We start from the raw sequence: 24,231 nt of genomic DNA, 5'->3' as shown, positions 1-24,231 counted from the left end.
CATCGTAAACGTATGCTATCGTCGTCTTGTAAAAAGAGGGACAGTCCCTTTTCGCTTGGTAATATGATGCAGTTTGTATACACGCGTACTCGTATCGTATACGGATCGTATACGGATCGTATATTATTAGGAAATTGTTTATAAATGATCGTATACGGTTCGTATATGTTTATTATGCGGGCAGGAACTTCCGAATTGACGTATACGTTTCGTATACGAAATGGACTTCCTATACGAAACATATACGAAACGTATGTAAATCGTATACGTTCGTATACGGCTTTTTTGCAAAGGGCATGCAATAAGTATCACATTTTTCGGGTGGCCGCTTACGGGAGGTCATTTATCATACAAAAAATCTCATTTTTAGTATAAAAAGGTGCCCGCAGCTGCTTACGGGAGGTGGCCGCTTACGGTAGGTACCAAATGCACTAATTAGATAGAACAAACAGGCTTTTCAAAGTGCATTCGTTAAGGGAGGTGGCCGTTTACGGGAGGTGCCCGCTGTAAATAAAATATGGGGTTTTCATGAACAAAAATAATCACAGAATCCTTACGAATATGACCTTGTGAAATGGTAATTTGAAAATGCTAATAAGGGATGCCTGCTAATAATCTACAAATTTAAATTTGTATAAGATAAGTATGAAAAATCTAAAGAATATCTTAATTTTAGACCATAGTAACTGTTGCTATGCATAACTAAGGGAAATTAAATAATTATCAGATAATTATTAATTAATAATTACTACTGAATCCAACCATCACAGTAAAAAAAATATAGAATTTAAAACCAATATTTAATATAAAGTGTGATATTTTACATGCTGACCTTAAATGAAATGAAATTTCACATCAGGGCTTCAATATTTGTTACGGTATGTAGCATTAACATATCTGAGTATATCATTGACTTTTGATTGGTTCAATTTTGGGGAGGGGAAAGTGGTAGATCCAGGAGTTTTAAATAGTTAGGGGGTTGGAGACGAGGGTCTAAAAACTTAACTTTATGTCCTATCTTTTGTATTGCAATTTTTAACTTGGGGTGGGTGGGGGCTTGGAGAAAGGTGGAGGGGGTGGGATGGAGGAGTTTGAATCGGTCTATTGGTTGGGGCGATGGTAGCGGCAGTGTGGGTTGTGCTTGAATGCATGAATTTGAAACTCTATAGTGGATGATCGACCAAAGTGTTGCAGTTTATCTTTTTGTGGTTATTGTCGGGGTAAGGGGAGGTGGGGTGGGGGTGTAGTCGGAAGTGGTGGTGGATGGGCATGTGGGGTCTGTTTAGGTTAGCAAATAAAAGAAGTAAAAAAATGAAAGAGGAGCTTCAAAATAAGAGATGAGTAATCTGTTGCAAAGGAAAAAAAATTCACAACGATATGATAATTTATTCAAATTTACAGGGGATAAACCTATAAAATGACATTAAAACTGGGAATTACAGAATCTATAATTAAAAATATTGGTTTTTTTTCTCACAACACAACTAGAACTATATAAAACATTAAGAATTTTTCTGACAAATGAATTTCAAATCAGATAACCAAAGAAAATAAAATGTTTTTACCAATATACCATGTTTTTTTTTTATAAAAATGCCTATGTTTCTCGCAACACTGCTTGTAGATTTTTAAAATACCCCAGTATTTTATTTTAGAAATCACTTATTAAACATTAGAACTACCTATTTGTAATAAATCAGCTAAAAAAAAACACCACTTTGGGCATTATGGTGAAGTAAAGTTTAGTTGCATTTAACAATTAAAAAAAAGTGAAAAACACCCCTTTTTAAATAAATGGTATCTCCCAAAGTATGAAATCAAAAATTTAAAAAAAATATGAAACAGGTACACAATGCATTGTTATTATGCATACACTAATTATTTTTTATAATTAAATGAACAAAACAAAAATACCGTTCATCAAAGTAGTACCAATATCCATTTTAAAAAACCTTAAAAAAGGACAAAATTTGTCAAAAACACAAATTTGGCCGTTGCCATGGAAATATATGTGTGAAATAAAAAATACTTCATATTTGATTTCTCTCAACACATATATAGCCATGTGCAAAATTTGAAAGAAATCCATTTTTTTGAGTCTGCCACTATTTTTGATATTTCTTTGATTCTTACAGACAATGGCTCTTAACTCCTCCCCTGGACAGTTCAAATGTAGTAACTTTTCCTATTACAATTCCAATCATATAGTCTACTTCATTACGCCAGTATTTTCGCTCCTCCTCCTCCTCCTCCCCCTTCAAACACACCCCATATACTGGGTGATGTGTTTAAGAATGTTCCAGTTGGCCATCCTCCCAACCCATAATCTCTCAGTGGCAGTTTTCATCCCTACTATCTTCTGAACCCCAACTACCACACCTAATCTCCCTCTCCCACCAAATCCTCGGACTTTTTGAAATGTAGTTTAAAACCTTCCCGGTACAATTGCGATCATTTTGATACCCCATATATATGGTTACATGCAGAAACAGAAATTTGTATAACGAACAAACATCGGAAGTGGGCCATTTTGACCACATTGTGGCCCCTAACTTGGATCCTAGATGGCGGATAACAGTAATGAACGTGTATATGTTCACACAGGAAATGGATGTCTGTAATGAGACAATCCAAGAGACCGATACATAGCTGGATATGGTTAAAGTACTTTGCTAAATGTGTAAATGAATAGGTGTCATGTTGGTTAATGATTAAACAATATGTATATCTATATTTCCCCAAACGCCTTCTTGAGGATAATTCAAATACTGTAAAACATTTGTAGTATAATTTTACAATTCGATAGCCTACAACCCCGAGCCCAAGCAAAAATGACATCACAACCCACACCTTTTTTTGAAATGTAGTTAAACCTTCCGGGTACAATTGCGATCATTTTGATACCCCATAGTATGGTTGAGTGCAGAAACAGAAATTTGTATAACGAACAAACATCGAAAGTAGGGGAAAGTGGGCTATTTTGACCACATTTTGGTCCCTAACTTAGATCTTAGATGGCGGATGATGTTGAAATATAGTTTAGAACCTTCCCGGTACAATTCCGGTCATATGTAAGGTTACGTGCAGTAACAACAATAGTACAACGAACAAACAAACAGACAAACAAACAGACAAATAAACGTACACACTCTCTCACTTATAATATAGATAGATGTAATGTAATGTAATTTGTAGCGAGGTTGACTGTATTGTCGATAACTGCACGGCGGTCGTACATCTCACATAGGCGATGTTATAACGAGAGCTACAATAAGGAAGGATGAGTAGTAGTAGTGATAACATCCTTGTTGCTTGTGTTTGCAAACATATGCTCCATAACTCCAAAATGTATTGTAGAGGGAGAAGCATTCTATATACTTAAGTTTAGAGTTTACGATTTTTCTTCCTGTTAAGTTAAGTTTATTAATTAATAATAATTATTAATTAGCAGCTTCCTTGAGTGAAATAAGTTGACAGAAGTTGCCATGTAAGAAAGATAAATCTTTTGGTAGACACTGAACTTAAATATTTTATCATTTTTTAAGGCTACTAATTATGCATAATCAAGTTTTTTTGCAACAGAAACTGACCTTTCTTAGGGGCCATGGTACAGCATTTGGCACTGAAGAATTACGTTGTCTCAGTTGGGTATTGCCGAAGATTCTATTGATATACTCGATTATGCTAATTAAAATGTTAAATAGCGGTAATTAATGGCTTTCTTAAATGTACTAGGTACAGGATGAGTTGACACATAAGAATGACGAATCTTTTGTTGACTCTAAAAATACACATTTTAGGATTGGTTTCATATGTGTACTCATTATGTTAATTATGTCCAGTGGGACATACATTGACCTGTAACCCTTTCTTAAGGGGTCATGGTACAGTATTTGGCACTTAATAATTATGTTTTCTCAGTTGGGTAAACGTACTTATTGCATTTTCAAAGGTTTCATATCAAGCGTCAAATCGAAGCGAGTCGCTTGAATCTTGAAAAAGTTATACCGTTTTATTTATTTTTTTTTTGTTAAGTGAAATTATAATATGTTATCTGTTTTGTTGTGATGACTAAGCCAAGACTGTTTAAGCACCTTGCTTGGTCCTATACATTAATCAAGAGCTCTTCTCGTGTAGTGCCCGCCTTCACCAGAGGAAAGGTAATCTGTCTGAGGCAAATACAGCATTAGAAGCTGGCTAAATATATAATAATTGCTTTCACACATAGAAGAAACCTTTTCTCTAACCTCTTGTAATTGGTTTAATTTTAATTTGTTTTAAATATTTAATTATTTTTATATACTACCGTATTCCTGGTACACGAATAGCAAAACCAAAATAGAGTTAAAAGTATAAGACTAAAACTATACTCATTATGCCAATTACCTGCGACTCGTGTGCGAAGGTTTACTATCATTGTACAAGTAGTTTATAAATGTGCATTAGGCATACTCCAAGTATCGCATCTTCTATCAGCAACCTATTATATTTTGTATAAAGTACTATACTTTTTTTTTCAGTACGGGAATACACCTCTTATAATGGCTGCATTTAATGGTCACGTGCGTACATGTATGTATCTCATCAACTTTGGAGCAGACGTAAATCATTTGAACCACGTAAGTCATTTACACAATAACATTTAGTGTCATATGTGTCATTTAAAACCACTTCGATTTAATTTTGCTTAAATGGTGTTCACTATACTAAATTTAAAGCATGGTATTACTATACAAATATGCGTGATGATAGTTCACAGAGGGTATGTGATCATATCAATGGTCTCATTTCTGTTCCAAGACAATACTTACTGACAACAATGTATTTTTTGTTAACATTTTACTATTTTGGTGGCAATTTTGGATTATCACCCCAACCCACCCCAAAATGTGCGTTTTCCTGCAACCTTTCTGTTCATACACATGTAAGGACCCAAGAAAACATTGAGTCATTATTGTCCTTTCCGGGTGGCACCTATCTCAATCTGAAGCTGGTCTATTAAACTATACAATCTAAATATTGTATCCACGAAGTGAGAAGTGTATTGTAACGAATGTAAGAGAAGCTTTAAAAGACTCATAGATGTTTCATTGAAGTTAACACAAAATAAGTTAGTAACGAAAGTTATACATCAAGCCTAATATATGCGTGTTTCAACTATCATGCCATAAACAGCTGCATCAGTGTCGCTTTTCTAACAGCAAACTTCATCCTAAAATTATAGAATACTGTATAAAACACGGCTGAAGACATCGACTAATGCGATATCATTTCCAGTAAATATTTACTGTAAGAACGCCCGTAACGATTTTGGACTATGTTTTTAATTGTTGTGAAATCAAATAAATAGAAAGGTATAGCTGTTGATATAGGTATTTCATATTTAAACAATCACTGCATTCTCCCTGATCGCATTTGTAGAGTAGGAAAAGCCACTTGAATTCGCGTTAAAAAACGCGCGTTTCGTTGATTCTCTTTCTTTAACTCTGTCTGCCTCTTTCTTTCTAACAAACACCGAATAAATTAAAAGTTGTTTCTTCCGTCATTATTTAACGCTAATTCTACGTAATGGGTATATAGACTTTCTTTATAGTTTTCTTGATCTAAAAGATGTACCATCATTTAAAAAAGGTAAAGAAATGAACCAATTAACAATGTCGTCGGTATGAAGTCCTATTATCGGTACTTCAAAAACATCATTAGATTGAATATAAAATTTAATTTATGTACTGTGAGTAATTTGTGAGTTCAACATACCCTTATAACATAGTATTGTTACGTTTTGAGTCTGGGTCTTTGTATTCGGGAAATATCGAAAACCTTATATAGCCTAATATTGAGAATATTGTGTTAGGGTCTATGTTTCAACAAATATCGAAAACAGAGACCCTGGGTTTCGGGTCTCTTGTCGCTGATTTCGAGGTTTCTGTTTACGTAAGCATTCGTTATTATCTGTAATGGACTTCGTTTGACATTACTCTACTTTACTGTTTGCACACAACTTTTTTTTTCGATTACGATGAATCGTACTTGTTATCATTACCACTTTTATTAGTACACACAAAAGACAAATACAACTGTGTGGTTGTGTATTGTGCAAACTTTAACCATCTAGGTCCTGTATTAACCACTACGTAACAATCAACAACTAATGTAACATAAACCACTAACGTAACAAAAATCAACCCCTAACGTAACATTAACCACTAGTGGTTGATTGTTACAATAGTGGGCGATACAGGGCCTTCCGTACATCAGAAAACAGCGTGATATATCCATAACACAACTATAGCTCCATAATTAATCAGACGTGACTCACTCCAATCGCTATGTCAGTAGAAGAACATCACATGTCTTCTCAATAGGTACTCTACATCAGGCAAAAAGAGCCATGTATGGATCGTGATCTGATAGTGCATTTAAAAAACAGAAGGCCTAAAGTTGCGTGAACAGAAAGTAGTACATTTTGTAGACAGGTGATGGGGTCCTTCACCATTAATCATCTAACAATTATGAATATACATATCTAAAGAAAAATCTATCTACACTTTTCAATTCCTGCTGAAAACCCACTGAGTTCACAATCGGAGGAAATCGAAACGAAAAATATCTGACGTCATTGTGTGTTATTCTTGTGACGAAGATACAAGTTACTAATTTTAATAATTAACATAAATCAAAGTGATATTTTATACAAAATATAGTATATTATTTACTAGAATAAACGCACACTTCTGCATGTATGTGTCTCAGAAGATCTCACGTACAACGAACACAGAACCATCATTGTCTATCTAATGAAGGAATGTTCCGGTAAATCTTACGTTTCAAAAGAAGATAAGGTTGGTTTAATGTTTAATCAAACTAGGTTACGTAATTAGTATTTAAATTATAAATAATAATATGTTTTTGTTAAATTGTGTATACAGTTTTTGTTATATTTAATGTAATAATTAATAAAAGTAAATTACGAATATAAAAACAATAACAATAGGCCCTAATTTACAATATTAAAAATTGTCATAATAGTTTGTTTAATGGATTGAAAATTATATTTATATACCAAATTAGAAGATGTAACAAAACGTGCAGACATTATTAAACGAAGTGGTCTTCTGTTTTTTTAGATTACATTAGAATCAGTATCAGTATGACTCGATTCCTATTTTGATTAATAATGTAATGATAAAATGTATTCTTTTACACATAACATATTCATTTTTAATTTACACAGTATGGCAAATCTGTAATAGATTTGTACAATGCAAACGCGTGTAAGAAATATGACAACGAATTAAGGGCAGGTCAAAAAGCCGAGATAATTGACATATTGAAAGGTGAGTTTATAGCAAAGTAGGCTAACAGGTAGGCTGTAAACATGTGTAAATCAGCTGACAACTAATCTTGAAACAATGTCGGTATGTCCAGCTGTAATATCACAAAAACTTAAATGAAACACCACTTGTTATCTAAAATAGGTTTAGTACAGGAAAACTATGAAATATGGTTGAAAAAATTGCAACAGAATTTATTTCACCACAATGCATTTCTGTAAGGTCCCTATATGAACATACTAAAAGTCTAGAAAAATCCAGGTAGGGGAAATAGGTTTTTTTAAACAAAATGGCCGCCAATGGCAAAAATGCCTAAAAAAGGACAAAAAAACATAAATGATAGATCTAATTACCACTTTATAACAGTTTTTACAATGGTTTATATATTTCTTTACAGTTTCGAAGATCTGAACTACAATATACACATTATTTTAAGTGCTGTTATATAGAAAATGGCCGAAAAACAAATGTTTAAGTATCTAGATATATCCCTATTGTTATAATATATAAAACGCAGTCAATAATACATTTGTACTGTTATAACAATATATTACAACATTGGTGGTGCCAGCAGAGAGGAGTATAGGAATGGGAGATCATATGGGAAGGGTGAGGGAGTCTGTCCGCCCCCCACCCCCCATCCCCTCTCCCCAATTGGCTATTTTCGGGAGTATATGTAGACAATATGATGATATTTCCTAATATAAAACAATACCCCATTGAGTGCTGTTTCAAGAATTTTCATTTTTAAAAGTGACTAAAACTACCCTTTACCGGTATAATATTGTCGGAACTTCTGGGTGCGCTCCCATTGATGGCCCAGCCAATTGATGCTAGCTGCGCTCTCAACCCCCCACACCCCCCCCCCCCCCACTCATCGGGAATATCCTTGCGCCATCACTGGACTACAATCTATTACCGTATTTATTCGGATAAACGCTACATTTAGAAAAATTGAATAACCTACGCCACCGCAAGCCCTCCCCCGCCTCCATCGGACATCATTTTTAATTTATTTCCTCGAATGTACGCCCCGCCACATGCATATTATACACAATATTGTATTTTAACACATCTCTATTTGTAATAGAATTCACTGAATGACATGATGGTGTTGTATTTGTTCATATCTAAAGGGTGTATTTATTTGATTATACATGTTACCACATTACACCCACAAAAATAAACGCCTCTCTCCGAATAAACTCCTCACGACGATTACACGCCCCCACTACCCTCCTTAAAAATCAACCACCAAGGGCATTTATTCAAATAAATGTGGTCATTTCACTTTCATCTTGTCAGTATCTCATCCTCCATCTATTGGTGGGGAATTGAGCATGTGCTGATGCCGTGGCATTCTTAAAAAATAGTGGAGCAGCAGTCCAAACCATATTTTCTGCAGCTGCAATTCATTTTAAAACAACCCTATTTACAGGTACATCTAATCAACTTTAATAGTTTCTCTGGTGGTGCTGGTAGTAAATTTGTCATCAATACTTTCCATCCCTAGTCTGTGGGTTGAAGAGTATTTCCTATCCACTGCTATACCTGGTAATAAAGACCCACGAAAGGAAATTTTGCAGCAAGGTAATAGATTTGCTTTTTGCAACTTTCTCAAAGAAAAGTGGGCTGTCTAAAGTCTTCATTGACTTCCCTCCATATATAGCTACCAATGCCAAATTCCTGATGCAATGTTTTCTTTTTTTTGGAAACTGTTTGGTTTACAGAATTTGACATACAACTCCAACTGTGATGTGATGATTTTTAAGACCAACACCTTTTCCTAAACCAAATTTACTTACGGCCCATACTTATAGCCATTAAACACAAGAGTTTGCTTTGCCTTCACATAACGTAACAAACATACATGGTACATAATAAATGTCTTGAAATGTTGCTGTTTCGGGCCAAGAGGTTTGATGTAGCAGTGCTCCCCCATTGATAACATACAGTAGGCAGTATGTGTATGGAGTCAATGGAGTAAAAGAGGGCTGCAGGAAAAGTACAAGGTTCTTTTTCAACAAATGATGCATTGTGTATGACTGTCTCACATCATCATCAATGATGAAATAGTATATGTTAGGGAATGTGCACTGCTTCTCTATTGATGAATATGGTTGATTTTGACCCATGTGTAATAATATGTTCTTTCCTCTTAAATTAATATTCTGTCACGGTTGCTTCATTCATTGATTTAATACCGTATGTTCTCGATAAGGGAGCACTGTGAATGCATGTAAAGTCTTTCCTTGGTGTGAAGCTCTGTAAAAATTAATTTGCTTTTTATACATGGAATCCAGGGATGTGATACTACATCCCATCTATTTGGTATAGGAAAAGGTTTTAGTCTTAAAATGTCATAACACCTGGGCAGTAGTATGCTTACAAACTCTGTAAAACCAAACGTCTCCAAAAAAAAGAAACCATCGCATCAGAGGAATTGGCATTGGTAGCCATATGCTGTATGGAGGAATACGTTCTGGGAGAAAGTAGCAAAAAGCAAAACAGCACTTGAAATAAAGTCTATTCCCCCAACAACAAATGCTGCAAAATGTCATTCCCTGCGTGTATATTACCATGGTACAGCAATAGATAGAAAATACTCTTCAACCCACAGAATGGGGGATGGAAAGTTACAAATGGCGTGATGTGTCCATTGATGACAAATTTACCACCAGTGCCACTGTTTGTGACGAATACCACGGCATCAGCACATGCTTAATTCCTACCTATAGACAGAGGATGATAACTGGACAATGAAAATGAATGGATTAATAGATTGTAAAATTGTATAATTCTATTGTTGTGACAGTACAAATGTAAATGAACTGTTTTATTAGACACCGTAGTCCTGCACTATAATGCATAAGACTACGTTGTCTATTATTATAACCGTGGTGATATCTTGATACTTAAATGTGTGTTTTTGCTGCTAAATAGCACTTAAATTAGTATGTATATTGCAGTTTAAATGTTTGACACTAAAGAAATATAAAAAGCATTATAAAAACTGCTATCAAGTGGTAATTAGATATACAATATATGTTTTTTGTTCATTTTTAGACGTTTTTCGCCATTGGCGGCCATTTTGTTTAAAAAAACCTATTTCCCCTACCTGGATTTTTCTAGACTTTTAGTATGTTCATATAGGGACCTTATAGAAATGCATTGTGGTGAAAAAAATTCTGTTGCAATTTTTTCAACCTTTTACTGATTCTGAGCATATCTTTCCTGTACTAGTTTAGTTTGTAATGTTTTACATTGTTTTATTTTTACTTGTTTATTTTTTTAAGTAAAATAAATAACAATATAAGTAAACTCTCAGCCAATGATTGTTATTAATGCAAGTTTCTGACTCGATACTCTTCAAAACAGATTAAAGATTTTTACTTAAAATCACATTATATTCTTTAACATTTTATTAATAGAATCAAATTGGGATTATTTAAGAAATACATTTTGAGATATTAAAATAAAAATAATAACAATATAAGTAAATTCTCAACCAATGCTTATTATTAATACAAGTTTCTTGACTCGATACTCTTCAAAACAGATTATAGATTTTTTAATTTACTTATAATCACATTATATTCTTTAACATTATTAATAGAATCAAATTAAATTTTGAGATATTTATAATTATTGTTTGAATAATAACAATAACAAAATATGCATACATACATATAATTATTAATATAACAAATATATAATCAAAACTATGACAATAATAATACATTACAAATAACGTACACACTGTACAAATCTATTTTCTATACAGTAATAAAAACAAACAAACAAAAACCTGTGCAATATAAAAAATACAATATCAAAATCAAACAATAAAAACACATTTCAACCACGAACAGGACCGTGATCTTTAATCAATGTTTTTATTTCTTATACCTAACTAGCTACTGTGTAATTTATACTGTGGACTTTGGGTTTGAGAAAATAATTATACATACTATCTTTTAACGCATTTATAGCCCGCTTTACAAGAAACAAATCAATTTAACAAATATATAAAAACCAGCCATTTTTAGTGTGTACATTTTGTTGGTGATGGGTGATGCCTCTACAAATAACTGGTTCCAACGCTTCACCCATTTTACACCAGTAAGTTGTTTCGTGAGTGAGGTTTGAGGTTTTTACTTTATCTTAAATGCTTCATGTACTTTTATTTACACATTTACTTTTTTACACACAAGTACAGTATACATACTGTATTTAACAATACATAATATTTATTTCTACTGATACTGTACAAGCAATGCTAAATACTACTACTAAAGCTTAATAATAAACTACATGTTGGCCTCTTGGGGGCTACCACGCATATGACATCGCTGTATTAAAGGTCCAGTGTGTTGTCACAGGAGCCAGTAAATCAAATGGTTGTTATTAAGTAGCCTATATCGGTAAGGATGTAAGTGACATCCGTCATCCGTTAGGTAAATTGAGGAATTTGGGGCAAAGTAATTTATTCCCCAGAATTATACCAGCCAAATGAGCGAATAAAATGAGTACCATATGAGTAGCGCATGTGTTTAAGTTAGGTGTTGGATGATGCCGAGGGATGGCTTGGTGGGTAGATTAAAAAGTTTGTACTATTGTACTATTGAACGGCTAATTTAACAATGAAGTGTGCTAGTATGCATCTTAGTAAACAACTAAAAACATTCTGAATTCCTATTGGTTGCCAATTAGAAATTAGCCTATCCTACATGTTTGTGGTTCCACTATTAGATATACTCGTTGGTCTACAGAAGTAAAGTGTAAATTATAACTGTGGTTGGAACTTTGATAAAGTTTCGCGCGCCCTTGACTAACATTCACTTTTTAATTACCCTTTGGAAACAATATACCATTCATATCATCCTAACACTTCTATTACTCTGAAATCTACCCACATCTATATACCACATCCTTAGTTAAAAGAAAGAACCTGTGCTGTGTATAAACTATAATAATTTATTACTTTAAATTCCTTATATTCTAACTTTGTTTTAGGTGGACCATTGCCAGACATAGATATTACATCGCCAGGTATGATTTGTTTTTATTTCATACGCTTACATGCGCATAATGTATTTGGTCTTTAAATAAAGACTACTATTGCTTTTATAAATTCTAGTGATTGATCGTATTTCATCAAATTACATACTACGTTAATTGTTTTACCATGTAATGTAATATTATTAGGCTACAAACACATTATAACTTCGAATACGATTGACTTGAGTGTATTTTAATTATCTATGCTACTTATTATAAATCCGAATTAATATACAATATAACATGAGACACCTTTGAATGAGTTTAGCTTAGACTTGATAAAGTTCATAGCATTGTACACCAACGTTATTATAATGTATTTACTCAAAAACAGTAATGTTCATTTTAACATTGTATTAAATTACATAATTAACAGATCTAGATATTCCATATGCGATTACTGCTCGTGGTAAGCTTGTAGAGAAGACTTACATTGAAGCATTAACAGAAGGTAAAATTGAAGTGAATCTTGGAATGGTTAAAGTAATTGGACAGGAAGGTGTTGGCAAAACTTGTCTTGTCAACGCTTGCATTGGAAACAAGTAAGTAGCAATTAAGAATGATATCACGAACATAATGTTAATGTTCATAAGCGCGCAGTTCGTATGAGAGCCATTTTCGATGCTATTGTAGGCCTACATTCACACTTGTGCAATTGGATGAAACGGGAGGCGGCGCCCTTTTTAAAATTATTATATTAACATTTTATTCAATAATAGAAAATCGTAAAAAAACGAGGCCATCTTCCAGATGTGAATATTAACAATTAATTTATATTAATCTTGACTGTAGAATTTGTTTATTATTATTATTTTTCAGTTTTTTAAATGTTATTTACAATGTATTTTTGATGTAGGCCTAATATAATACTGTACACGTATGTATTTATGTTATAAAATTACTAAATGCTTTCCCTTTCCATAACTCTGGAGATTTATTACAGTGTTCACGATAGTGTTTCCTCTATTTTAGCTTTCCAATCTTAAAGTCAAGGGATTGAACCCCGTTTTGAGTTTGTTAATATAACGTGCACGTTTATATAGGAATATAGGGAGATATTATTTAGTTTATTTTGTAAAATGTAGGTGTTTTGAACTGTAACATTTATGTTATTTTCTCTAGACATACTGTAGTAGTAGGCCTAGCGCCCCGTATGAGATTTGGATGTCCATTCTGTTCTCATAAATACCAAACCAAACTAAAAAATGAATGCAATATGCATTACTTGTCCTAAGATATTAGTCATTTATTCAATTATGGAGCTTCTATAATTCACACTATGATGGCTAAATGTTTTGTATATATTCGAATATTTTTCAGATTTAACGAAAACCACGAGATCACAGATGGTGTTTCTGTGATCAAAACTGTAGAAACAAATGCTAAAGAACTCACCAAATGGACAGAGGATGAAGAAAGTGGTAAAACTTATCGTTTGTAGACCATCCATCACACACAAAATAAAATTAGTATTGCATTGAATGGGTTGGGAAGTCAATTTATCACATCACATAGATATTACTGCATACCTCTGAATAAAAGTTTACTATAGAATAAATCATACCAATTTCTCTTACATTAAATAAATAACCTTCTTTTATTTTAATATGTTTCTTTTTTAAATAGAACCTCAGAGATGTTTCTATAAATAAACTCTGGGATAAGACAACATGTAATTATCTTGACGAACAATATAACTATGTATTAAGCAAATTGTATTTTATTGTAACGATTAAAAGTGCTTCAATTTCGACGAATAATCGACAGAGTTTGTGAAGTTGTATTGCTCGCACAAACACAATTATTTTCAATTCCAAGTTGGTGCCAATTGAAACCCTGCTTAGATTTCAGATGTTCTACTACACTTTTCCCTTTGAAATTTATAATCGTATTTTAGCTAGGCTCGGAATTTATGAGAACGCAGGTTGGTCACGTTACAAGCCTAACATGCACAACATTTTCAAACAGTTTTATAAAAAGCATACTGTTCAAAAAGAACCGTTTAATATCCTTTTCCATTTGAATTACACGTAATGATGCGAGAGAGTTTGGGCAAACTCACGTATATACGCATACGTATCCGTACACAACGGATAAGGTTGAACTTTGTGTTTACCTACCGTTAGATGGCCATACTACTGTAGTAGGATGTACAGTACTCTTTTGTCGTTTTCTTTAAACATTTTATTTAAAACCCTGTCTGAACCGAATAATTAAACATTAAAAATTAAAAACATATTTAAACTTTAATTACTTTTTAGATGATCCAACTTCATTTTTTCGAAAACATGCCGAAGAAAATATTAAAAGGATAATAGAAGTTAAAAAAGAAGTTGTAGTAGAAGAACGTAAGGTTGGGTCCTCTTTGGAAAAAGTACGTATATACAATATAAATATTTAGGCTAGTTCTATACCTTAGAATTACAAACTATGAAACCAGCATGACTTTACCTTCTTAAATAATATATAATTAATTATTATTTCGTTTAGGTTGTGACTAACGAAACAGCCTCGAACAGTGGTACGTTTCATTATTTTTTACATCGTGTAAACCTAAAATATGTTACTTTTTTTTCAAAAAGACAATTCGCAAAGTCCAGTAGAAAATGTGTTTCTCAATTTTTCCCATTACCATAGATACATTAGGAATACAGGATCAAACTTAAATGGATATATGATTTAATCCGAATAACACATGAGGCTTAAAACGTATTTTGTTTTTATAATTGTCAATGTCTATGCTTTATGTTTATGAACAATCGTTAAATTATACATAAACAAACGTGCTGTGTATAAATTGTGTGATTAACTGTACTACGTTTGTAGTTCTCATAGAATGTTGTTCACTCCAGAATATAGATAAATGATTAATATAACACTTAAATTAATGTGCAGGTAATCCAAAAATTGCTAAAGTAAATGTGAAAAGAAAGATAGAAGTTAAAGAAGAGGTTGTAGTAGAAGAGTCTAAGGCTGCCGCTTCATTTGAACACGTACGTATACACTAACAAAAGCAAATTATTTATATTAGCTAGGGGTAGTTAGAAAACATAAAAAGGTGATGTATCGTACTAACGATCTCAGCACTGAAGTAATGCATTTCAGATACCGATATGATATAATGGCAAGTGATATCAGACTTGTTGTATGTGAGAACATTTTCTGTGTCATAGTGCTTAGGCAAGAGACTTTACTATCATTACGTTCCATCGGAAGCCGTTTCTACAGTAAGTAGTGTTATTATAGTGTCCCACAGTGTTCTGATCATCATGGTCCTGCACACTGGGCTCATGGAGGGAAAGGACTTATGTACTAAACAAGTCATCCGATGTGAACACGAAGTAAAAGCAAACATCAATGGATTAACCAACTACCCTGACATTTTCATAATACTGTAGATCATTTCATTTGTTTATTCGATTTCATTTGTTTGTTGTTACTTGTTCATTAATGAGCCAGAATTGGCTGGTCTTGTAATTTAAACAAGAGTGTGATTAAATAAATAAATAAAAATAGATAAAAATAAATTTGATAAAGAAAAGCCTCTGGCCAATTTTACATTAGGAAATCAATCATTTTCGGACATACAGAAATGTCTTTTCTTAATATTTAACTATATATAATGCAAAAAAATGAATTTGTTGTAAGTTATTTTTAACAAAAATATTTTTAAGCTTTTGTACATTCAGATTGGGTAGATATTCTTTTTCTTATATTTTTATAGAACAGGCAGTGGATCAACAATTCACCTGACATTTTCTTAAAATTGCACAAGCGTACAATTATTTTAAAGAAAACTTTGTGTTGTTTAGTTTAAAACTAATGACAACCTAAAGAAAATAATTCAAGTAATTTAGCTGGATATTTACAATATTATACAATTTTTTTTTGCTTTTCAGAAAAGCAATGAGTCAACTGAAGAAGGTGTGTTTTGTTTTTGTCTTACGTGGGTTCATCCCACTTTTATTTCAATATATACATATAAACATTATTATTTTGTATTCATTTTTTCACATTTTCTTTTTCATTAACATACATAGTTTGCTAATAACATTGTATTTTTTTATATCAATGTTCCCAAATGTATTACTAAAATGTTATATCGAATTAATCGACATAATCGACATGAAAATCTAAATGTTCCTATTGACGATGATGATGACAACGACAGTGACGATTTTGTTGACAATGATGATGTTGTCAATGCAAGTGATGTTGTTAAGTTAATTATAATAATTATTTGGAGATGACAATACTAATACAGTGCTTATTTTAACGTTATTTATTTATCTATTTATTGAATTATATTTAAAAGAGTTGAATTTGACCAAAAACGACGTTCCAGAAAATGCGTCATTTAATGTACGTGATCAACTGGATAAAGATATCATTCAGGATATTTTTGAAAAAGAAGCAGAGATGTCTCCTTTGAAAAACATGTTTAAAATAATGGATCACGGAGGACAGCCGATCTACCATGGAATTCTTCGTGTAAGTAGACCTATGAGACTGCATTGAATTATTGTTCTCTATAAATTGCCTTAAGTTTAAAAAGCGGTAGTTTTTGTTTTGTATTATTATCCACCCTTTAATTTCCATTAGAAATTGTTGAATATATGTACATAAACAGGTTGAAATTATGAGAAATCAAAGGTAATTGAAAATTGATTGATTTCAATAGCCGAAACTTTCGATTCAATATGAACGTAGTGGAATAAAATGTTTACTTTAGGACATGCCATGCATGTATAAGAAAATAAAGAATGTTTTGTATTCGTTAAATGAGAACATATTTAATGTGTTGCTCTATGGAATCATTAAACTCATTGGAATACTCTTTCCATTCAATGCATATAAATGTAGTATTTGTATAAATTAATGTTACTGTTATCATTTTAAACTGATATAATTGTTTTTATGGTTTTTAAAATTTAGCTCCTTATGACATTAAATGCAGTGTATCTGGTCGTATTCGATTTAAGTAAAGACCTTAATGATCCTGCCATTGTTTTGGATTCAAATGGGGTAAGTATTGTTAAATCTTTACGTACAGTACTTCATCATGCTGTACGCCCTTGCAAGATAATTTATTGATTTGTTTAATTGTAAAAACAAATGTTGAGCTGTATGTTGTTTGTCATAATATGTTTATAAAAAAATATATTTATTTCAAATTGTTTAGCGCAAACGTGTACACCACTGGACCAATCTCCAATTCATATTATCATCGATTCTCTCAGTTTATTCTCATAGCCGTAAAGTTATTGAGAATATAAAGGAGAAAGTTAATTTGCCTGTTATTCTTATTGTGGGTACGCACAAAGGAAAGCTTGGAGACACGGAAAAGGAACGAAATGACAAGGTATGTTATATTCGTACTCAATTCTAGATACATTACTGTTGATTTTATGCACATATAAACAAAATGTAAAATATATTCCAAAGTAGATAATGCCATTATGTTTGGATTAATTGTTTTAATAGATATGTCCATTCATTAGGCATAGGTGCCAATATTCGATTCCTACACAATTTAAGTTTTTTATTTATTTTAGTTAACATTCATCAATAAGCTAACATGTATTAGCACACTTTGCAACGATTTAAAAGTCGATGACCGTTAAACACCAATTCAATTATGTAAAAGAAATATGGTAGAAGGCGCGAGGAAGTTTCTTCGAAATTGTATATGTTGATCATATAAATGAAACATTATAAAACATCAACCCGGTACCGGTGATCTGACTTGTAATAGTAGATACATTCATACGGCAACATTTTATATTCTGGTTAACAAGTTTTCCAGTTAAATATTTGTAAAAAATTCCATTCCCTAGGTTTTTTAGATCTAATTTAAGGTCAACAAGGCCAACAGTCATAAGTCGCGTTCTAAACCGCATAGTGATACCGGACCGACAGACAGACCGACAGACAGACCGACAGACAGACAGACAGACCGACCGACCGACCGACAGACATAGTGAACTATAGAGTCGCGTCCATGCGACTAAAAACTATATTTACTCTACAAACATATACTATATGGTCCTATTGCGATAACTTTTTTGATCTTTAAACGGTTAAAAATGTAAAAAATAAGACGATTTTATAATCGATTTTAATCTAAGTGGCCCGCTATAAATCGGATTTATATTTTCATTTTTAGTCGCATGCAATGCAACTCTACAGCCCAGTATGTCATTCGGTTGGTCGGTCGGTTAGTCGGTAAACACTAACTTGAGCACGCGACTGCAGCCATGTATATATGGCCTTATTCTTCTGCGATTCACCCATTTTCGATCGATCAATGCAGCCAATTAATGCAGCAAAGACAAAAAAACCTAGCTAGGCTAGGCCTAAAAACCGTCCATGAGAGAGACATTCGACGCGATCTACTTATTAGGTTAATATGTTTCTCTCTTTTTATCATGATTTACCATAAAACGTAAATTTAAGAAAATCTATACGGTAGGTTATTATATGCATAAAATGTTAATCAATTGTATTTATGTAGACTGTTGTGAAATTTATTCAATGTTAGCGTTTCATTCATCAAAAGCCAAATTATACATGATGAACATTTTCTGGTCAATCACTACGAATGTGGGTGTTCCATACACAAACAAATAAATGACATGTTTAATATTGCATTTATAACCTGTACGGTATTATATATTGATAAATCTTCACAATTTTAGATATGATACAACCAGATTTGTTTGTGTTTTTGTTTAAATTTAGTCAAAGAAGTTGTTAAAGAAGATTGATGAGGCTCTGATAGGGAAACCGTACCAAAAACATGTACATCGAATGTTTGCTGTTGAGAACAGTGAAGCAACTACTGATAAGAGCTTTGATGAGCTTAAAAAAGAAATTAATAAGCTCATGAACCAATTAAGAAAGATTATTCCGTTGAAGTGGATGCGCTTTCGATGTGAAATATACAATCTACGTGTAGAGAAACTGATATGTACTTTAGAAGAGGTAAATTTGAAGAGAAATATCCATTATTGTACCACTACATTAAACATTGTGCAATAAATATTTTAAAATGGTACATTTTTTGACATACGGTTTTGATTTGTTAAAATTATTTTAAAATGTACATTTATTTATAGTAAAAAGAAAAAACAACCTTAAAACTGTTCGTATTACACATTTTTACTATTACTAGTAATGGTAATAGTAGATAACTCTATACTGTAGTTCCATATCATATTACAACAATGGTTTATCTAGTGAGTATTATACTTCGAAGACGAACGATTAGAGTTTCATCCATGGTATAACGTATCTGAGTTATCTATTAAAAGCTAGCCTTATCTCAGGTTCAAATCCTGTACATTACATTACAGTAGATCTGTAATAAATAACGGTGACAGATACGATGCAAGAAAAGACAATTAGATTTTTGTATTTTGATTTAAACTTTTCAGGTTAAAGTACTGGCAAGAAAAAGCGGAATTCTTGATGAAAATCAACAGTCGGCCCTGCTTAACTTCCTGTATGATCTTGGTGACATCATCTACATGCCTGATAATGAATCATTAAAAGACGAAGTGGTGGTAGATCCTATGGGATTGGTTAAAGTTATCACCGCGTTTGTCACTGTGATTCCACCTGACTTTCCAGTAAGTTAGCTTATAGTACGGGCTGACATTTTTCTTTAAGAAGAATAGGCCTAATGTGAACAATTTTAGTTTTACTATCTTTTGTATCAAGCTAAACGATTGCTCAATTTACTTTTCTCTTTCTGTAAACTCTTAAGATGTCTGTTTTAGTTTTTGGCTTATGTTTAATGTCGACATCTCTGTTAAACACCGTATTTGAATTAGACCCGAAACCTGCGACACTTTATTGATTTCAACTTACCCTTTACAAGATGCGGTAATTACACTGATTTGACCTCTTTCCAAAAATATATTGTTGATATTTATTTGTCAATTTATCCAATCATCCATTGGATCATCAAAAAGAAAATGTGTTAATACTTTTCAATATAAATATATTGTTTCCACCACTTGCGTGCCTTATACAGAAACATAAAAAATAACAATATTTATTTTGTATTCTATTTTAGACAGGTATGTACCGTGAAGCCTTTTCGAACCTTAACAAAGGCATACTGGATGAAACGTTGTTACACAAATTGTGGGAGGAGCAAGGTATTGATATGGAGAAGTTCCAATACCTCGTAGAGTTAATGATTCGACTTGGTTTCATTTGTAGGAAGATAACCTCTACTAGAAAAGTCACGGCAACGGTATGGGCTTTTTTTTGTACTTGACTCGAACCAACTTGGATATTTGGGTTGTCAATGACAGAAATAGATCCCTGTCTTCTATATATAAATTTACGTTAGGGCAAAATTCGGTAAATCGCGCGTAACTTCTAGAATGTTTACCCGATTGTATATAAAGTTGGTTCGTACTTTCGGTACTGATTTTAACCACCTGATGTAACCCTGTTTGCTAATTAAGTTGAGTTAGATAATTCGTTATTTACGATTAAAACGAATTTAGCTTCAACGATTTGCTCCGACCGTGGTGTACACTGTCTAATGGATGTCAATCTTGAAAAATACCCACACACAATAATCTCCACCTACAATAATTGTTTTTAATAGCTGGAAACCTGAGTATAGCATCATAATTCTTTAAAAAAATACTGTTTTGATAGATTTAATATACGTTTATACAAATGTATTGATTTGCGATGAATGGAACATTCCAACCTCTCAGTCTCCCTATAATTATTTGGTTTAACACAAGTAGGTAAATTTATGGGCCCTTAGATGATAGATTCGGCCTAGTATTGCAATACTTTGACAATACTGTAATTACGTATTAACCACTTTTGGTCGGCATTTGAATCGCAAATTTCTTACTGTGAGCAGTGTTGGTACTGTTTGATATATAAACACATACACAAATAAACTTTATTACTGTGAGAGTGGGTAGGCCCTACTGTTAGATTATAAACACATAATATACAAATAAGCTTTATACTGACAGTTGCTTCTTAATAATAATAATACTTAAAATATAAACATCGTAGTGGTGTATCGTTACATTTACTTTTTCAAGCGACTATGACAGTGACAATTTTAACAGTAGTAAAGTAATAAATCGCAAATTTGTACTGTACTTAGGCCTAGTGATAGGTATATTATTTACAGGCCTATAAAAAAAAAGTTTCTCTTTCGGAAGTAATTCCAGGTTGCTATTTTCAGTTGACTACATAAATCATTGTCTATTCATTCGTTTCTGTAAACGACAATGCATTATAGTCCTGTAAATTTGAAATCGCCAGTTTTTTACGCTGAAATTACTGTGTATTTGAGAACCATCTGCGGGCACGACCTATATGGTACACGAGCGAAGCGATCATACCAAACATTTATATATGGATATTATAATTATTATTATATTGATAATGCTTCCTGTTTCGATCAAAATAAGAAAATTAGGTTTATTGCACTACATATACTCATAATACATTTATTATTCTGTGTAAAATTTCAATTAAATGGCGTCTTATATTGTTTCAACATTTGCAATTAATATTTCAGGACTCAGTTGATGTGAAGCAATCGTTTTTTGTGCCACTGCGACTTTCTTTTGATGCTCCATCCAGTGAATCGAGATCTGTACCTGATGACAGCCAAGCTATTAGTATCTATTACGACCTTTGTGGATATCTGCCTGACGTAGTGTTTCCATATTTAGTTATTGAGTTCATTAACAAATATCAGAAGAAAAACGGAGATGATCCAGCATTAACGCATGATTTGGCCGAACTCTACTTTGACCAATTTCATCACGTGACCTTGTCTCTTGTCAAATTCTTAACTAAGAAGAATGAGCGAAAGTTCCTGTTAAAGGTATGATATATTATTTTCAGTAGTTCAAGTAATATCCATTTTTTTAAATCCGATTGTATAGCGACTTTTCAGCACCACCATTATCGGCGCGGTTCCCAATTGTGCGCACGCACAGTGATATGCCCGGATATCCATGGATATTTAAAGGCATCAGAGAAACTTCAAATGTTATTACTGTAATTATATTGTACTATCAAAGGTGAACAAAAACAATGTTTTTTTCAGGCGCTGAGCTGTGTGCTATAGCTGCCTTTACATTGTTCCTGGAAATTTTAATTAATTTCCACTTTTTTGACCATATTTTTATTGATTCAATGTAATTGTTTCAACATTGAATCCAGAAGATGACTTATTTTCCTCAATATTTCACTTCTGCTTCTCATTTTAGTGTTTTTAGTAGTGATTTTTGTAGGCTTCAAACTGGTGGAGTACAGCCTACTTGGTCTGAATGGTTCGGTAACGGGACGATTCGGCCCTGAGACGATTCGGCCCGGGACGATTCGGCCCTGGGACGATTCGGCCCGGGACTATTCGGCCCGGGACGATTCGGCCCTGAGACGATTCGGCACACTTACATTTATCGGCTTTGATATGCATTTATAAGCATAAAATAAGCTTTTTTCCCCAAACTTTATTTTCAGAGAGACTATGGGGTAGCACTACTAGGGATAAAGATGCAATAAAGCAAACATTTTGAAAACATTGTCGAAAATAATCATTTTTTAGTCACGCGAACGATGTAAATAAGTTACGCCCTCTGTTGGCCGCTTGGCGAATGCACGAAATAAACAAGGTTTTCGAAGTAATAAATTGAATATAAAATTACGTTTTTTTAGTAATTTATTATATATATTATATCAACTTTGTCAATATCAATAAAATACGGATTGTTAAACACCTTTAAAAACTTGATAAATAAAAAAAAAATGAATATGAATTTGGTCTAAAGTGAGACGTTTCGGCCCACAAAGTGGGATGTTTCGGCCCAAAAGTGGGCCGAATCGTCCCACCAAAAGTGGGCCGAATAGTCCCGGGCCGAATCGTCTCAGGGCCGAATCGTCCCTGAACCAATGGTTCACTGTTGGTAAGCCCTTTTGGCCCCCTCAACCTGATGTAAACATTAGGCCTAGCCCTGTGCTATGCTGGCCTAGGCCTAGCCCCATTAATTCCTTTGGTGTCTATCCATCTCTCTATACTGGGCCTAGCCCTGTATCTACCTTTGACTTGCGTGTGTATAGTAGGGGTACGCTACTACAACTTCGGAATTGTCGTAGACAATGGATTTCCCCCTCTACATATCAGGTGTTGAAAGAATGCGGTATTTTCAGATCATACCGTGGCTGTAGGGCTGGTAAAAGAGTTACTATTCGGAAACCTATACATGTTCTTTCTACCCAGCATTCTTTACCTAAAGCAGGTCGTGGTGTCAACTTTACCAACTTATGCTACCCCACCACCATCAGCCATCGCCTGCCCAGTCACTCGGGTGCTAAGATTAACTTAGCCACATGGAATTCCAGATCTATTAGGGCCAAAAACAAATCAACTGCGCTCTGTGATTTTATCATTGATAATCATCTTGATATACTGGCTGTTGTGGAGACATGGCTGACGGGTGATAGTAGAGATGATCGCACCATTGCTGATATAAAAACAACACTGCCTAACTACAATGTTGTTCATACCCTGGTGGCATTGCAGTCATTGTTCGTGATGGTATTCAGATACATTGTTGCGAGTCTCCTCCTTTCAAATCCATGGAATGCTCAAAGATTACTTTGGCTTCTTTTTCTTCCTCTTTTCAGCTTGTGGTTGTCTATAGGGTTCCTCCAAATGCCAAAAACAAATTAACCTCATCTATGTTCATTAATGAATTTTCTTCTTTACTAGAATCATTAAGTGTGAACTCCTCCAAGTTAGTCATTTTAGGCGATTTTAACTTTCATGTTGATA

General features: G+C 33.2%; 1 protein-coding gene across 1 annotated transcript in view; it reads left to right on the top strand.

Annotated features, from left to right (window-relative positions):
* The first annotated feature begins 4,541 nt into the window (after positions 1-4,541).
* Positions 4,542-24,231, top strand: part of LOC144843339 (uncharacterized) — a 37,705-nt gene continuing 18,015 nt past the window's right edge. Inside the window, exons 1-17 of the mRNA XM_078700131.1 lie at positions 4,542-4,619; positions 6,720-6,842; positions 7,235-7,337; positions 12,351-12,386; positions 12,772-12,937; positions 13,716-13,816; positions 14,657-14,769; positions 14,886-14,916; positions 15,291-15,388; positions 16,295-16,319; positions 16,711-16,886; positions 17,331-17,420; positions 17,578-17,757; positions 19,137-19,379; positions 19,832-20,026; positions 20,476-20,658; positions 21,967-22,278. Coding sequence (XP_078556257.1) covers positions 4,542-4,619; positions 6,720-6,842; positions 7,235-7,337; positions 12,351-12,386; positions 12,772-12,937; positions 13,716-13,816; positions 14,657-14,769; positions 14,886-14,916; positions 15,291-15,388; positions 16,295-16,319; positions 16,711-16,886; positions 17,331-17,420; positions 17,578-17,757; positions 19,137-19,379; positions 19,832-20,026; positions 20,476-20,658; positions 21,967-22,278 — 2,253 coding nt within the window. The remainder of the gene's footprint in view (positions 4,620-6,719; positions 6,843-7,234; positions 7,338-12,350; positions 12,387-12,771; positions 12,938-13,715; positions 13,817-14,656; positions 14,770-14,885; positions 14,917-15,290; positions 15,389-16,294; positions 16,320-16,710; positions 16,887-17,330; positions 17,421-17,577; positions 17,758-19,136; positions 19,380-19,831; positions 20,027-20,475; positions 20,659-21,966; positions 22,279-24,231) is intronic.

Source organism: Antedon bifida, chromosome 5, assembly GCF_963402885.1.
Source record: "Antedon bifida chromosome 5, ecAntBifi1.1, whole genome shotgun sequence".
NCBI classification, from domain to species: Eukaryota; Metazoa; Echinodermata; class Crinoidea; order Comatulida; family Antedonidae; genus Antedon; species Antedon bifida.
The sequence above is the reverse complement of the archived record's forward strand: the minus strand, read 5'-3'. Positions and strand labels throughout refer to the sequence as shown.